We start from the raw sequence: 17,022 nt of genomic DNA on the forward strand, positions 1-17,022 counted from the left end.
TTCGTGTACTTTATTTTTTATTTATTAACTATTGTATTGAATAAGGTTATTGTTGTCTGAATAAAAACAAAAGCAAAAACAAAACAAACAAACAAAAAAACAATAAATAGGTGGATTTCAGTAAAACAGAGATGAACATCTCTTATGTCTACAGTCTCTGCGCAGGCGAGCCCACACTTAAAATCTGGCTATGAATACTTTTTATATTTAAAAAAAGCAAAGAAATCAAAAGGTTGAAATTACAATGATATATTTTAAGATAAATTAATTTAGGTGGGGTATATTTAATTGTCACATTCAGCGGTCATTTGCATATCGCGTAGGAAATGTCACCCCTCTGTATGTCGTGAATGGTTCGGTCCATTGTTTTAGCGCTGGATTCAACCAACACGGCGGCGTTCATTTAGAAGACATAAATGAACCTCAGTTGCTACTCTACATACTAAACGTCCACAAACGGTATTATACGAGACGCATGTAAACTGGTGTCAATTTTACACTAGTTGTTGTATAAACCACATATTTGAGAATACATTTCACTTGTTTTGCCTAATCCTCCACATAAGAGCTTGCATTGGACTCTGATAACGGCCGCATTGTTTCTTTTAAAAACACTTATTCAGGGTTTCTGCAGGTTTTATGCACGTAAATTTAAAACTTTTTAAGACCGAGTTAATAAAACTTGAGGAATAAATCGAAGGGAACACCATACATCAGTAAATAGGGAGAAACACAATTAAGTGTATTAGCAAAGTTTGAAAATACAACTTCCATCATATATCCTTTACTTTTGAATTAATTTCACACACAAAAAATAATCTTTCTAAAGCAAGATACATTTACTTGAAGTTTTCTGTGAAACTGATCTAAATGAAGCAAGTTTAAGATTAAAATGTCTGCCATTAGGCTCAGAAAAAGGAAGTTTTCATAACTGATATTTGTTCTCGTTTTAAAAATAAACTCATGTTAAGTTTTCATTTGCATCTCAAGTCAATGTATCTTGATTTAAAGTTGTTTAGATAATTTGTATTGAAAAACAGGACAAAAATAGTGAGGAAGATGTTCATTTTTTTGCCATATTTTTTTTTTTAAATGTCTTGCATTTAAGACTTGCTTTTGGCCCTTGATTTAAGGCCTTAATTTGAGTAAGATCAAATTAAGACCTGCAGAAATCATGCATTCAGTTTTCTGTCAAATCAAGACAACACCCAAAACAGTTTATTTCAAATCAATACGTTGCTTATTTGGACAACATATTAACACCAAATGTTTTATTTTTAATCTAAAGAGACAACAAAAGAGACAGATTTTTATTTTTATTTTTTATCTTAGGTTTATTTAGGTTGAAACACCTTCAGCATTATAAACCTATTTCCCCCAACGTAATGTTTCCATTCAATTCATTTTAAAATGTATCCAACATTCAGTCAGAATGAACATTTAAATAAATTTAATTCTTATTAAAAAAATTCTTTTTTTTCCATTCCACATTTTTTATTATATTTCATGATCTTTTTTTGCACTTTTCTTACAAATCTTCACTTCAATAGAAGGTGTAAACTTGCAGAAACAAAAACACAAATAGAAAAACAAAACAAACAAACCAAAAACAGTAATTGAGAGGCAACACTGGAAGTGTAGGGCAGCATTTCGCTCCGAGGTAATAGGTCTTCTCATCGGTGACTTGACTAATCGTTACCTTTTCAGGTTCCTCTGAGCCTGCTTGAGTAAAGTGTCAAAGTCTAGTGCATCAAATTTGCCCTTTGTAGGCTTTGGATCGTACTCCCGGTTTGAATCTGAAAGTGATCAAAAAGAAACTGTCACATCTGGAGGCTTTAATGGGAATGTTTTCAAAGATGGTAAATTAGTGATGCGCCAAAATTTCAGCCCAAAAAAACAAAACAAAACTGAACTGAACTGAACAGCACAGTAAGTACAGTTACACAATTACCCAAACTTTATTTACAGCTTCAATTAAATGAAAGCTTTTATTTTGATTTCTGCAATAAATTAATTCTGGTGCATCACTACTTTAAATGGAAGCTCACCAAGATCAGCATAACTGGTTTTGCAAAACTGCCTCCTGCCTCCAAAGCACAGGTCAAATGGAAGCTCATTCTGCTCCCTCAGCTTGCTTCCGTTCTCAATAGCATTAAACGCATCCTTTGTGTTGTAGTATGTAACGAAGCCGTAGTTATCTCTGAAATAACAGGAGTGTTAGCAATCCTCTTGTTAATGGTAAACAATACATCAAATAAATACAGTTTAGAGAAGCCATACCCATTTTCTCTAAAGTGCACAGTGCACTCCTCAATCTTTCCGAAGAATGAGAAGCGTTCTTTCAGCTCCTTACGAGTCATGCTTCCACGAATTCGCCCAACATAAACAACTCTCCGCTCCTCCTAAAAAAAAAAAACCATTTCAATTGATAAGTGAGAAAAATCAATCACCAAGGTGCCTATAGGAAAAAAAAATAAGACGTCTTCCTTGATTGAAATACTCACAATGGCTTTCTCTTTACGCATCTTGGTATCCTCACAATTTTCTGAGTGGCGGCTAGCCGACCTCTGATTAGGGCTGTCAATGAAGTCAAAACATATCAGGGTTATTATCATTAACTTGTACTAAATCTAAAACCATTGAAATAATAAACAAATAATATAGACACTATGAAATCAAAATAGTAGGGGTCAAACCAAACCATAAAACCATAATACACCACCCAACGTACTCTCATGTTGAGGTTGACCTCACTTCACCTTATGTCAGAAAAATTCTTCTTCCTTGACATTTGATTAATTAGTAATTAGGGGTGTAACAGCACACATATTTGTCCCATGAATCTTCGGTGTGTCCAGTGTTGTAGCCTAACCACCAATCATCTCAATAAGCTCCATGTTTTGTTACTTTTGATGAGAAACAGTGTCATCTTCCAAATTCTGTCCATTTTAAATCACAAAATTCAAAGAAATATAAAAATGCTATTTTGAGACTCTTTAATGTGGCGTGACAGATCACTGTATAGACGTCTCAGTTCAAGTGCAGAGTGACCACAATCATCTCTTTCTCTTTAATACTAGTTATAGAATAAATATGAATGAACATCTGAAGGTATGTTGAAAGATACAGTACAATCTCATGTAATCACTCAATCCATGTTTCAACAGTGGAAAGTCATCAATAAAACAGCTTGTAAACACTGTCACATAGCATTACATTTACCTCAGGCAAGTCATTCAATGTCCACAGCTTGTTAGTTTGCTAGAGAAATGAACTATTTCGCTAAATATATTTACTATATTAGCGTATATTCATTTTATTTTACTTAAAAGGGTTAGTTCACCCAAAAATGAAAATGTCATTAATGACTCACCCTCATGTCGTTCCAAACCCGCAAGACCTCCGTTCATCTTCGGAACACAGTTTAAGAGCTGAATAAATACAATGCTGAATAAAGTCGTAGTTTTTGTTATTTTTGGACCAATATGTATTTTCGATGCTTCAAAAACTTCTAACTAACCCATTGATGTCACATGGACTACTTTGATGATGTTTTTATTACCTTTCTGGACATGGACAGTCTACCGTACATACATTTTCAATGGAGGGACAGAAACCTCTCGAACTAAATCTAAAATATCTTAAACTGTTTTCCGAAGATGAATGGAGGTCTTACGGGTGTGGAACGACATGAGGGTGAGTCAATAATGACAACATTTTCATTTTTGGGTGAACTAACCCTTTAACCAGTTAGTGATGTCTTGATTATTTAATGTATGTTTAAATAAATCTGTCATGAAAATGACAGCCACTGTGTAAATGCATAAATATATCAACAACGACATGGAGTAAAAACAATTTTATAATTAGATTTAGGAGTTAAACTGCCTTTTTTGCATATAATAATTTATTTTTAGAAAAAAATTATTTAGGTGTTGATTAAGTTAAATAGTTTGGGCTATGTTGTTTACCTTTAATATTATAGTAATGTGCAAGTAGGGGCTCCCTATATAGTTTACAGCATTAGCAGAGAACACTGTTATCCTTAAACTAAATTATAAATGAATTAATTTTAAGACAATGTTCAGTAAACCACTGTTTAATTTTTTTTTTAAAAATGTTTATTTTATGTTTAGTTTTCTTCCCCTGCTGTACCGAACTGTGACTTCAAAACAGAGATATGTACTGAACCATCAGTTTTGTGTACCGCTACACCACTACAAAATAGATGATTCTTTTTTTTAAATATATATTATAAATGCACAACAAATAGACAGATGACAGCACAGTGCTGTTCTGATCTATGCCTGCACGGTAGCGCTGCATTAGCTAACATGCCAGTTCTCACCTTCTATGACTTTTCCAGCTCCGATGTCCATGAGAATCAGAAGAGCGGGACCTGGATCTAGAACGGCTGTGACTCCAAGATCCAGAGCGTGAGCTTGAATAGGAATATCGACGCCGACGAGGTGGAGAAAACGACCTGGAGCTGGATCGGGAACGAGACCGAGATGACGAACTGGATCTGCTGCTCGAGTGACGAGACCTGTATCTGTAAATGTAAAATGTAAATGTAAAAAAAAAAAAAAAAAAAAAAAAGTCCTTTAGAATACTATTCTCTCAATATTACTTTCTAATTATTATGCATGTGTATAACCAGAGAAAACGTCAAAGCTGACCTTTTCCTAGGTGGTGAACGTGATCTGGAGGAAAACTCAGAGCTGGATTCTGAGCTACTCGAGGATCGGGCTCTGTATCTTCGTTTTGTGCGACCTCTGTCCTGCTGGTACTGTCTGGAGGAACACTGAGAGTAGTCCAGAGATTTTTCCTGGCTGCATTTAGCTTCATCCAGTAAAGAGCTTTCAGAGTCAGGCCTGTTTGGAGAGGCATCTGGAGTCACCAAGGCAGAGCTGTTTAACGTGCACCTCGTATCTGCAGAAGCTTGACTAAAGCTGAGATTCCTCTGGGTTCCTTCTGTATGTGAAGGAGCTGATGAAGCCTTGGAGACAGTGTTCTGCACAGGCTTAATGGAGGACAGCTCAACAGTCTTGATAACAATGCTAGACTGTTGTTTGACATTCCACCGATTGCCAACTTCATTTTGATTGGGTTCTTTTGGAGGAAGGCAGTAATCATGGTCAAGGGAGAATGGTTGAGTCTGTCCAGTGGTAGTAGGGGTCTGAGGCTTGCTTCGCAGCTTATTTGAAGGTAGTGGTCTTGCTTCTATCTGAATGGCCTTGTTAGGAGTTGGCTTAAGGACCTCTGACTTCTTGGCTTTCCCTAGTAGTGAAACTGGTGCAATAGGTTTCCACATCTGGTGTGGGGGTGTGGCAGGTGGTGTGAGGCCTATGGGAAGAATTTTGTTCATTTTATACTGTTATTACTATATTATTTGCATATGTGTTTGCATTATATAACAAAATAGATCAAATCATGCACCATTTAAATGGACAGGCTATAATATAGGTACACTACCATTAAAAAGACTTTAAATAAAAATTAAACACTTATTCCACAAGGATGCATTAAATGGATGCATCCATTCAATGCATCCATCAAAAAAAAAAAAAGTGACAGAAAAGACACTTATAATGCTAAAAAATATTTCTATTTCAAATAAATGCTGTTTTAAATATTCAAGTCAAAGAATCTTGAAAAAAAGTTTTACAGTTTCCACTAAAAAATTAAGCAGAACAACTGTTTTCAGCATTGATAATAATAATAATAATAATAATAATAATAATAAACATTTCTTGAGCAGCAAATCAGCATATTATAATGATTTCTGAAGGATCATGTGACACTGAAGGCTGCTGAAAATTCATCTTGCCATCACAGAAATAAACATATAAAAAAAAAAAAAAAATAGAAAACAGTTATTTTAAATTGTAATTATATTTCACAATATTATAGTTTTTACTGGATTTTTAATAATTTAATGCAGCTTTGGTGAGCATAAGAGACTTTTAAAAATCTTACCAATCCCAAACTTTCGAAAAGTGTACAAACAATATATTGCCCACTAAAGTAAAAATTTATTTATTTATAAATTTATTTTTTTTACCTGCTGTGCTTCCCAGGTCATGGTTGCGGGTTTTCTCCAGGGCCTTAGCCTCCACCTGCTGCTCATAACTGAATTAAAAATAGAAAAATACAATTTACAGTGGCAACAATGTAAAAAGCTTGAATTTCTGATGTTTTTTTAAACATCACTCAGACTGACACAAGCTACGCTTATGTTCGTCTCTAATGTCCACCTTCACATTCCGAAGTCATGATGAGGACTTCATTTGTTTCGGTAGGTCTTGGTGAAATATGGCTTATGGCCACACACACAAACATTGAGTTTGGTGCGAGAGCAGCTCAAGGGCTGTAGGGTAACTCCATCACTCCACCTCATGATACTCACCTGGAGTTTCCTACAGCGGCTGCTCTACCACAGACCTCCGGTACCCTTGGCTCTTCTTTTGCTGGAAAGAAAAAAGGAGGGTTATGAATGAACAAATACAAGTGGTGAAGGTGGGACAGACCCTTAAAATAACAGCAACAATCAGATTGTTAGCAGAACACGGCCACAACAAACAGCGTGTATTGTGATACTCTTCAAAAATGCACCACACTTCCCCACTCAACAGCGGAGAAACAGCAGACTAAAGATAAATGCTTGTTTAATGGGTATACGGTCAGTATTCAGCCCCTGCATGTCCTCAGACAAAGACAGCCAACTGGTTTTAAAATGGTTTTGTTAACGGGGCAGAATTCCAGCAGTTCAATGAACATGAGCACATAGCAGCGGTTTTCATTAAAGCCACGCCCTCTCTTAAAGTAACACACCCTCCCCTTAAGGTGTGGTCACATTAGCGTAATTTCAGCAAATATTCGTGAGCAAAAAGGTTTTTGGTCTATTGTTAAAGGATTAGTTCACTTCAGAATTAATTTCCAGATAATTTACTCACCCCCATGTCATCCAAAATGTTTATGTCTTTCTTTATTCAGTCGAAAAGAAAGGTTTTTGAGGAAAGCATTCCAGGATTTTTCTCCTTATAGTGGACTTTAACAGTTACCAACGGGTTGAAGGTCCAAATTGCAGTTTCAGTGCAGCTTCAAAGGGATCTACATGATCCCAGACGAGGAATATGGGTCTTATGGTTAAAAAGTATATAATTTTTATTTATTTTTTTAGAAAATGACTGATGTTTCGCTAGATAAGACCCTTATTCCTCATCTGGGATCGTGTAGAAGCTTCACCGAAACTGACATTTGGACCTTCAATCCGTTGGTAACTGTTGAAGTCCACTATATGGAGAAAAATCCTGGAATGTTTTCCTAAAAAACCTTAATTTCTTTTCGGCTAAATACATAAACACCTTGGATGACGTGGGTGAGTAAATTATCAGGAAATTTTAATTCTGAAGTGAACTAATCCTTTAATAACGTAGTTATATATAAAACAGAAGTCACTTTCAAGCAAGATCTTTCTGTTGGTCAGCACCAACTAGAAAATGAGCAAAATTTGCATCAAATTTTGTTGACCGCAAACAAAATTCCCAATCTCACAGATTCCTATTGGAATGACTGGATTTTGCCTGTGAAATTGCCAAGGAATGGTACATGTGAGCGCACTTTAAGGAATACCACACCCTCGTCTTTTTTTTTTTTAAGCTAGACTGAAATGCAGCCATTTTCTAGACCATTTCTTTTGTAATGATACGGTTCTGTTTGACTGGGTAATGTTTTATCATTTTACAACAACTACACCATTTAGGTTAAACACAAATTTACACTTGGAAAAGGAAACAAACCTTTAGGCCATTTTTACCTCATCTGACCCGAATGCCATTAATACATTACGATAAGATGAACACGGTTTTGTGAAAACAGTCTTATCTAACTCGCCGGGTCATGTTGAACTGTGAACTCTGTAATTGCAATCTGTGCTTGACCTGGCAACATGGACACAAATTCCTTCGTCCCAGTAATGCAAACTTCCTCCAAGCCCCAAATGCAAGCGTGGCCTAGTTGCTTATAAACTAATGGTCTGCATTCTAAAGATGGCAGTATGGGTGTATGCGTTCACCAAGATGGCACTCGTTTCCAAAGAAAGCTCTGGTGTGCATCCTTCAAATAGTCAGCTTGACTTAAAGCATGATTTTAACGTAGTTATACTTCCAAAAAAGAAAGAAAAAGAGCTCAGATATAACATCACTTACACTGAGACTCCTCAAACTGCTCCAGGAGGCTTGTAAGATCAGCAGCTTCAATACCTAGAAGGAAAATGTTCATTATAATCCAATCCATAGAAATTCTTAACTACATAAGGAAAAATGCTCACCAATTTCATTTGTGAATGACTCAATCAGCTCAACTGTGGTGTTCTTCGGTTTGGGGATCTCAGAAGAAGCCATCCTCATCTGCTCTGCCAGTTCAACAACTCTGGCCTGAACTTGAGCTGAGAAAAATGGCTGAGCAGCTATTGCTGGAACGTGAGGCTGTAACCGTGAGGTCAGCTTTTTAGAATTAGTTGGCAGGGTGTTTTTGGCTTGATCAGACACGGGGGCCAACACAACCTGCTCGGGCTCTCTCTTTGTAGGCACAGCAGCACTAGGTTTAAGAGGGCTAGAGTTTGAGCTCTGAACTGGTGTAGTGATCATCTGAGGCCTTGAGGAAACTTTAGATGGCACACTTTCACACACATGAGCAGCACTGGAGTTACTTTGTAAACATTCCTTCTTACTGGGTGCATTGAGACTGTGAGAGTCTCCGGATGTAGTGGACACTGGTGGTGGAACCATCCTTTCAGGAGGCACCTCAGCCACACATCTGATCGGGGTAGAGGTCTCAGTATGAATAGTGTTTTTTGGCACGCCGATGGGAGCAGGTAGATTCTTGGGTGATGAGTGGACCGAATGGGGTAAACTTTCAGATGATGTGCCTGAAGGTGGAGAGGTTGATGCTTTAGAAGTTGCAGGTTTCTTAGAGGAACCCATCAGTGAAGCCGGAGGGATGAGCAAGGCTTCAGGTGTTGGGGGAGCAGCGGGACCTCTCGGGTGCCATGCGGGCATGATTTCAGGTGCAAGGTCTTTTTTAGCAGGAGTATGGAAGGTTTTACGTGGGTCTCTGGGGTTTGGGTCTGGCAGGCAGGGTATTGGGGGAAGCTCCTTGGGCGCTTCAGGCAACTTGGGCCATTTAGTGCTGTAATCCTCCGTTTTGTCCACCGGGTCTGGTTTCTTCTGCTGGCGGAGGAGCCGGTACTGTTGTAAACTGAGAGGTTTGGGCTTAGTTTCATTACGCTGGCAAACAGCAGGCTGCTCGCTAACAGGCTCTTGTTTTGATGGTGGTTCTTCCTCTACAGACTTTTCAAGAGGTTTGTTCTCTGGCTGTGAGTCAGTGATTTTTGCTTCAGCTTGAGGGGCCGTGATGTGCTTCTCAACCCGTGGCTCAGGGGTCATCAACTCAATTTTAGGTCTCTCAGGCTTTGCCGATAAGAGGGCAGGTGAAAAAGTCACCTTTTTCTTTTGTTGTTCTTCCTGCCGTTTCTTCTGGGGCTCCTCTTTAACTCTTGAGCTTCTCAAAACTCTCTGTTCGACCAGATCGGCTTTAACAGGTTTACATTTCTTTTTGACAACCTTTTTCTCCTCTTCCACCAGAGATACTTCAGAAGGTGGTGGGAATTTTTCATCACCATCCTCAGGGTTTGGTTCCGGCTTGTTTATGCTTTTCTCCGGGACTCTTTGCTCTCCTTCTGCAGAGTCCGTGTGAGCAAAAGGGATGCCAAGATCTGGGATTGCCAGGATTGGCTCTCCATGCTCTCCTTGATCAACCACTTCTAGCACGAGGCCCCTCTCAGGCAGGAGATGCTCTTGTCCCTCTTCTCCTTCTACACATAATGTCATACAGTAAGGGTGCATGTGTTTTACTAAATCGCTGAGAGTGACAGGCATGCTCTCTCCATCCTGCTCCAAGGACACAGGAAGGCACCAATCAAATTCTTCCAGTGACGACAAATCAATATTGGCTATTGTTGAAAAACTAGCATCCCTATCTTCCTCCTCTTCTCCCTCACTGTTCTGCTGAGATACTCTCTGCATTCGTGGGAGACTCTAAAACAAAAATATAATATGTCTCACATTATAACCATAAAGTTATGCATTAAAAACAACTTTTTCCCCCCTAAATCATGCAACGCAAGTTAAAACCTGTTGTGCTGCCATCAATATCAATGAAATCAGTTGCACTTTATTTTATTGTACATGCACTTTTAATGTACTTATCAAGAAAGTACTAAAAAATATTATGTACAGTAACTACATGGGTTAAGATTAGGATTAGTACTTAGTTATTACCCATTACACATGCATGTATGTACATGCGAAACAGGACTATAAAATAAAGTGCTATCATAAAATCTAATGAATGTTTGAGGATGAGACAGAAATATTCAGAACTTATACCTTTCCAGGAAATTGTCTTGCATGAATCAGTGACTCTGGAGGAGACCGTGTAAGCAACTTTCTCAGCTAGAGTGGATAAAGGAAAATTTAGTATCTATAAACGCATCAAGCTGTTCAAAAAACAAAAATAAACTTTCTAGTGCATTCCTGACATGCTTAGACTGGTGAAAACCAGCTGGGGAGGACTCACCGGAGAGTGTTCCTGACCCTTCTGACCTGAGAACAGGTCTGAATCCGGCAGAGTGTCAAAAGGGGACAAGTTCTCATCATCAACATTGTCAAGTATTTCAGTGAGAGCTGTGAGCAGTGTCGCTTCACTTTCCTCATCAAGATTACATTTAACCTTAAAAAAAAAAAAAAACAGGAAACATTGCTGAGTGACATGAAAACAAATGAAATTCAACAAACAAATCTTTGTGTTGAAAGCAAATCATGCAATGAACAGTTTTATATAGGCATTATTTACTTCTCCAGTGGGGTTGTCCTCAAAAATGGACAGAATAGAGGGATCCAAGCAGCCATGTAAAACCTCCAGAGCATCTCCGTTGTCAGGATACTCCAGACAGCTACCAGAGAAGCTTCCCTGAAGGATCTCTGCCTGCAATATTCCATTAAAAAAAAAATAATTTACTGTTTTGACCCATCAGCAAACCAGATCACTCCATAAAAACATTTAAACTGAAATGCAAGACATCATGCAGTTATTTCCATTCATTTATTGGGCAGTCTGGTTGAAGTTACACAAAACGATTAGGGCTAAGTATTAGAGGTGCAATATGTAGATTTATGTCCGCTAGAAGTTGCTAGAGGCCTATTCAAAACAAAGGCGTAGCTTGATGACGCCAAGTTTGAGTGCAAAATCTTGGGTCATGTGGTCTTCCAACTCACAGCCGGTGGAAAAGAATTGGGATAGGACTCCGGAAGAAATCATGTTCATGGATGCGATTATTAACGTTACTGTACAATGAAGCAGAGCAGGACCGAGTGTTGTGGGAGCTGAACGAGGAGCTGGAGCGATAGTTAACGAGAGATATTATTGCGTCACAGTCGCCAGCGCTGCTTCCGCTTTTCCAGTCACGAGTATGAGGTAACACAGCTCTGTTTATCATATAAGATACATTTGAGTGCATTGAATAATGTTACTCTGTGCGCTCGCTCTAGGACTGATGTGAGACACTGTTGCACACTGCAGTAAGATGATGAATTTTAGAATATCATATTAAATGCTGGATGGCTTGTGTTGACAAATGGCATGCAATTCATTTAAAAACGTATTGTATGATGGAGAAAATTCTGTATTACTGTTACTAAAAATAAAGCTGCATCTGATTATGCTATGTTAGCTACTACACCAAATAGTGTTTTTCTCTGAGGCATGGTAAAGCATGGTACTCGCGCGCAAAAAAATAAAAAATAAAGAAAATTAGATTTAAACAATTAGACTAAACGTGTTGAACTATATAATAATTAGTTTTCTGTCCATAAATATATCAATTAAAACTTAAATATTAAAGCATCTTTGATGTTTCCATGATTTCTACAAAATAAAACTGGAAACCGAGGGTAACGCAGGTATGAAGCAATTGACAGGCTACTCCTCCCACGTCCCGGAGCCTTGGTTAAAATTGCAATTTTCTCACGATTTACAAATAGTTGGAAACATTTGGGATATTGTGAGTACTTAAGTGAACAAAATATAACACTGACCTAGTGGTTTTTGGATATTTTACTGCAAATATATTACATATTGCACCTTTAATAATATCATATTTTTAGATCAATACTTTCAGAATTAAATACGCTTCTAAAAACAGAAATCAGTGCAAGGTAAAAAAAAAAAAAAAAAAAAAAAGAAAAACCATTAGCCTAGTCTGTAAACAAGTTCATGCTTCTATATTTAACAACAGCAAACAATGTGCCCTGTCTTTGAGGCTTGTAATTGCTGGACTGTTCTACAGCAGCTGATGTTATGGTTAGCTTTGAATCACATAATCATTTATTCATATGGCTTCAAGTGAAATATTATTTTAATATAAAAAATAAACATTCTTTTAATACTGCTCATGAATTTGAAATCATAACACTAAAAAAAATGCAAAAATTAGCAAATGAGAATACAAGACAGACTACTAATAATGTAAGCCATGTTACATTTATAAATGAGTTGATCTGTAGCTACAACCACGTGTTGCGCACCTCACGTCATCCTGCCGCAGTGCATTACTGGGCAAACCCAACACCGGCACAGTTCAAAACACGCCTTGCTAACACAAATTCTGCATGACTACTCTCATTTCCTTAAAAGAGACCAATATTACATCTTTAGGCCAGTTTAATGATAATAAATCGTTCTCGTTTTACAACATAAACCGGCTGAATTGAAGGGTGCTGTCATGGCCCAACATAACTGACCCACTCATACCTGCACCACGTGCTGGACAGCTAGTCAAACCGCATTGAACAACATGGTGCTAACTTTGTAATTCAAAGTCATGACAAAGCAAAATACGAAATTAATAGGTGATGACTGCAAGCACTCAGAGTAAAACTTATTTAAAAATCATAGTTTATATATCAGTAGCCATTCCTGGGAAAGATAACATCTGCTGAATTACCAATCAATGGCACTTTAACTTTATCAAGCTTAATGTAGTAAAATAATATTGCAGTTTCAATGTTAAATGTTTCAAAAGTAAAATGTAGGACCATGCATAAACACAGTTTACTTTAGTTTCATTCTTAACATGATTCAACCACGTGGGTTTGAGTCACCTAAAAAAAATGTATCAAACAACAAAAAAGCCATATTTGATAAACAATGGAGTTTAAGTATTGAGAAGAAGTTACTAATAAATATAATAAAAATACATAATATTCATTAAATACTACTCTTTTTAGATCTGACACATTCAAACAGCTAACGATTCTTGATTACAGATTATCTATCACCATTAAAACCACAAAACAATGCGTTTATAGTTACTAAACTACCCTAAGTTTAAAAAAATAAATGATTATGTTGTTTAAACACTTGTCTAGTGTGATAAACTAAGTTCTTATGAGTGCAAAAGCATGGCAACATCAGCTAACAGGACTAAACTTGTGCATTCATCCCCTGACAAGCGAGTTCAGTATAAATACGCAAGAAATCAAGTATAAATCTATTTATTGTTCACATGTGGCAAGCAGAACTGCACAAGCCATCTCACCATCACCATCCACGTGTCACAAAGTCCTGCACATCATCGCGTATTTACCACGAATATTTGACACAGTGATAAATGTCATCAATTTCATTCTGGCACAACACTATAAAAGTATAAATATATGCAGTTCTTACCTCGTCAAGATTCACCGGTGAGAACATTTGAGTATTACAGGCTTTTAACATCTCCTCGCCTGTGCCCCACCGCGCCGCCATCTTACAATTCATCTGTGTGGGAAAACGTGAATCAACTGCAGGAGCAGCCGGCTGCAAACCACGTGCTATTTGCGTTCCCGGCAACTGAACGGTTTAGTCCCGCCCACATGATGCGTCATCGAACGTCCGTTACCTCAGAAAGTTACGTTAGTTAACGGCTCTGGTTTTTGGGGTAAGTTGCAACATTTTTATTTCTTGTTTGATATTATCGTCTTATATATGGTATGGTTTATTATATAAATGTTTGTTCAGTAGAAGTGTGCTTTGAATTCGTGTATATGATGGACACAATGTTTAGTCACTATATTAGGAAAATATGGGAACTTTGCTAGTCAGTGCTAAGTTCGTCAGAATACAAAATACATTGACATCTTTGCAACATTTATATAGATTCAGCCCGGCATACTTTGACTATTCACAATTATTCTGCTGTGTCCTTTTCATGCTTTAGAAGGCAAAACTTCTTTAAAACAACTAAATTATAGGTTAAATATTATTTTTATTTTATGCTTTTTAAGGAAGTTTGTCAGTATCGGCTAAATGCTTAAAAAAAATCAGTCAATGATTTTCAATAGTCAGTCAAAAGTCTTCTCTTTGCAGTGACACACCTTGGCCAGCAGATGTCCTCCGTGTACTTTCTTGTGAGCTCTTCGAACTGAATAATTTTGTATATATATACAGAGCTGGGTAGATTATTTATGAATTGTAATCAGTTATTGATTACAAATTACATGACAAAATTTGTCAGTAATATAATCTCTTAGATTACAAATGTTTGGCAATGTAATCTGAGTACTTTTGGATTACATTTAGATTACTTTTGTGGCGACACTTATTTGATGTCACATATATTGTAACATATAATCTTGTACTATTCTGACAGATACAAAGAAAAAATATATTCCCAAAAATATATTCCATTCACCAACAAGAGCCTCAACAGATTCTTCTTAAAGTGCAATGTATGGACAGATAATACTTCAAAATACTAACACTAATGTGTCTGTTAGTGTTTGCTGATAGTAACACTGAATAAAACAAAATCACATCTTATGATTTTAAAAGATATTTACTTAAAATTAATAGTAAGAAAACTCAAATTCACAGCAATATCACTGCTACTTAAAATTTTTTGTCTAATTATCATCTATATTATTATATTATTTCATATATATATATATATATATATATATATATATATATATATATATATATGTGTGTGTGTATATATATATATATATATATATATATATATATATATTAATCTATATTTCATAAATATTCATCTGTATATCAACTATATTTCCCCCTCACCGCCAGAAAAACTTGAAGAATCATGAATGTATATAAGTGGCAGGTTTATTATGAAAAAAATATAAATGTTAAAAAAATAAAAAAATTAGGAGAATCAATGAATTTTGTTATCAGTAATATAATTGTGACAATAATCTCTTAGATTACACATTTTTTGGTAAAGTAATCTGACTACTTTTGGATTACATTTAGATTACTTTTGTGCTAACCCTTATTGGATGTCACATATATTGTAGGACAATTTACTGCCATTGTGTAAATAATATGTAATCATGTAATCCATAAAGAAGTAACTGTAGTCTGATTATGAGTATTTTAAAAAGTAGTTTACTCTAATTACAAGTACTTAATATTTTGGATCTGATTACATAATCCAGATTACATGTACTGGGTAGTAACGGATTACGTAATCAGATCCTGTATATATACACACACACACACATATATATATATATATATATATATATATATATATATATATATATATCTATATATATAAATATATATACAGTACAGTCCAAAAGTTTGGAACCGCTAAGATTTTTAATGTTTTTAAAAGAAATTTCGTCTGCTCACCAAGGCTACATTTATTTAATTTAAAATACAGTAAAAAAACAGTAATATTGTGAAATATTATTACAATTTAAAATAACTGTGTACTATTTCAATATATTTGACAAAGTAATTTATTCCTGTGATGCAAAGCTGAATTTTCAGCATCGTTACTCCAGTCTTCAGTGTCACATGATCCTTCAGAAATCATTCTAACATGCTGATCTGCTGCTCAATAAACATTTATGATTATTTTCAATGTTGAAAACAGTTGTGTACTTTTTTTTTCTCAGGATTCCTTGATGAATAGAAAGTTCAAAAGAACAGCATTTATCTGAAATACAAAGCTTCTGTAACATTATACACTACCGTTCAAAAGTTTGGGGTCAGTAAGAATTTTTATTTTTTTGAAAAGAAATTAAAGAAATGAAAACTTTTATTCAGCAAGGATGCATTAAATCAATCAAAAGTGGCAGTAAAGACATTTATAATGTTATAAAAGATTAGATTTCAGATAAACACTGTTCTTTTGAACTTTCTATTCATCAAATAATCCTGAAAAAAAATATTGTACGCAAATATTTTGTACAATTGTACACATTAAATGTTTATTGAGCAGCAGATCAGCATATTAGAATGATTTCTGAAGGATCATGTGACACTGAAGACTGGAGTAATGATGCTGAAAATTCAGCTTTGATCACAGGAATAAATTACTTTGTGAAATATATTCAAATAGAAAACAGTTATTTTAAATTGTAATAATATTTCACAATATTACTGTTTTTACTGTAATTTTAATTAAATAAATGTAGCCTTGGTGAACAGACGAAACTTCTTTTAAAAACATTAAAAATCTTAGTGGTTCCAAACTTTTGGACTGTACTGTATACACATACAGGGTTGGGAAGTAACGAAATACATGTAACTTAGATACGTATTTAAAATACAAAATTTGAGTAACTGTATTTCATTACAGTTACATTTTAAATGGGTGGTAATGTAATCAAATTAAAGTTACATCCAAAAAGTATTTTAGAACAGCAATTGGTGATTAAAAATTAAAAAGAATAGAAACAAAAAGCATCCTAAGCTAAATTTTTGCTTAGTTTCATACCCCTTGCAGAATATGCAACATTTTTTAATAATTTTAACAAAATAAGAGGGATCATAAAAATTGCATGTTATTTTTATCTAGTACTGTCCTGAATAAGTCACAATTCTCACTTCTTTTCCCGCAATACAGACTTTCAGACTTATTAGTATTCCAAAGTATTTAGATTA

At 35.6% G+C, this 17,022-nt stretch overlaps 1 protein-coding gene across 1 annotated transcript; it reads right to left on the reverse strand.

The window, feature by feature from the left end:
• Positions 1 to 1,339: 1,339 nt before the first annotated feature.
• Positions 1,340 to 13,912, reverse strand: pprc1 (PPARG related coactivator 1). Its single transcript, XM_067385739.1, has 14 exons — positions 13,792 to 13,912; positions 10,918 to 11,049; positions 10,642 to 10,794; positions 10,452 to 10,517; positions 8,333 to 10,100; positions 8,211 to 8,264; positions 6,410 to 6,470; positions 6,065 to 6,132; positions 4,680 to 5,346; positions 4,349 to 4,552; positions 2,505 to 2,577; positions 2,281 to 2,402; positions 2,049 to 2,200; positions 1,340 to 1,796 (listed from the first exon to the last, which is right to left on the reverse strand). The coding sequence occupies exons 1-14, from the start codon at positions 13,882 to 13,884 to the stop codon at positions 1,696 to 1,698; spliced, it is 3,714 nt and encodes a 1,237-aa protein (XP_067241840.1). The 5' UTR covers positions 13,885 to 13,912; the 3' UTR covers positions 1,340 to 1,695.
• Positions 13,913 to 17,022: the final 3,110 nt, after the last annotated feature.

Source organism: Chanodichthys erythropterus, chromosome 5 (assembly GCF_024489055.1).
Source record: "Chanodichthys erythropterus isolate Z2021 chromosome 5, ASM2448905v1, whole genome shotgun sequence".
Classification (NCBI taxonomy): Eukaryota; Metazoa; Chordata; class Actinopteri; order Cypriniformes; family Xenocyprididae; genus Chanodichthys; species Chanodichthys erythropterus.

Coding starts and splice junctions, on each gene's coding strand:
- pprc1 (XM_067385739.1), bottom strand. CDS start 13,884: ATGAATTGTAAGATGGCGGCGCGGTGGGGCACAGGCGAGGAGATGTTA. Junction 10,518..10,641: donor AGGGTCAGGAACACTCTCCG/GTGAGTCCTCCC, acceptor TATCCACTCTAG/CTGAGAAAGTTGCTTACACG. Junction 6,471..8,210: donor GCAGTTTGAGGAGTCTCAGT/GTAAGTGATGTT, acceptor TTTTCTTTCCAG/CAAAAGAAGAGCCAAGGGTA.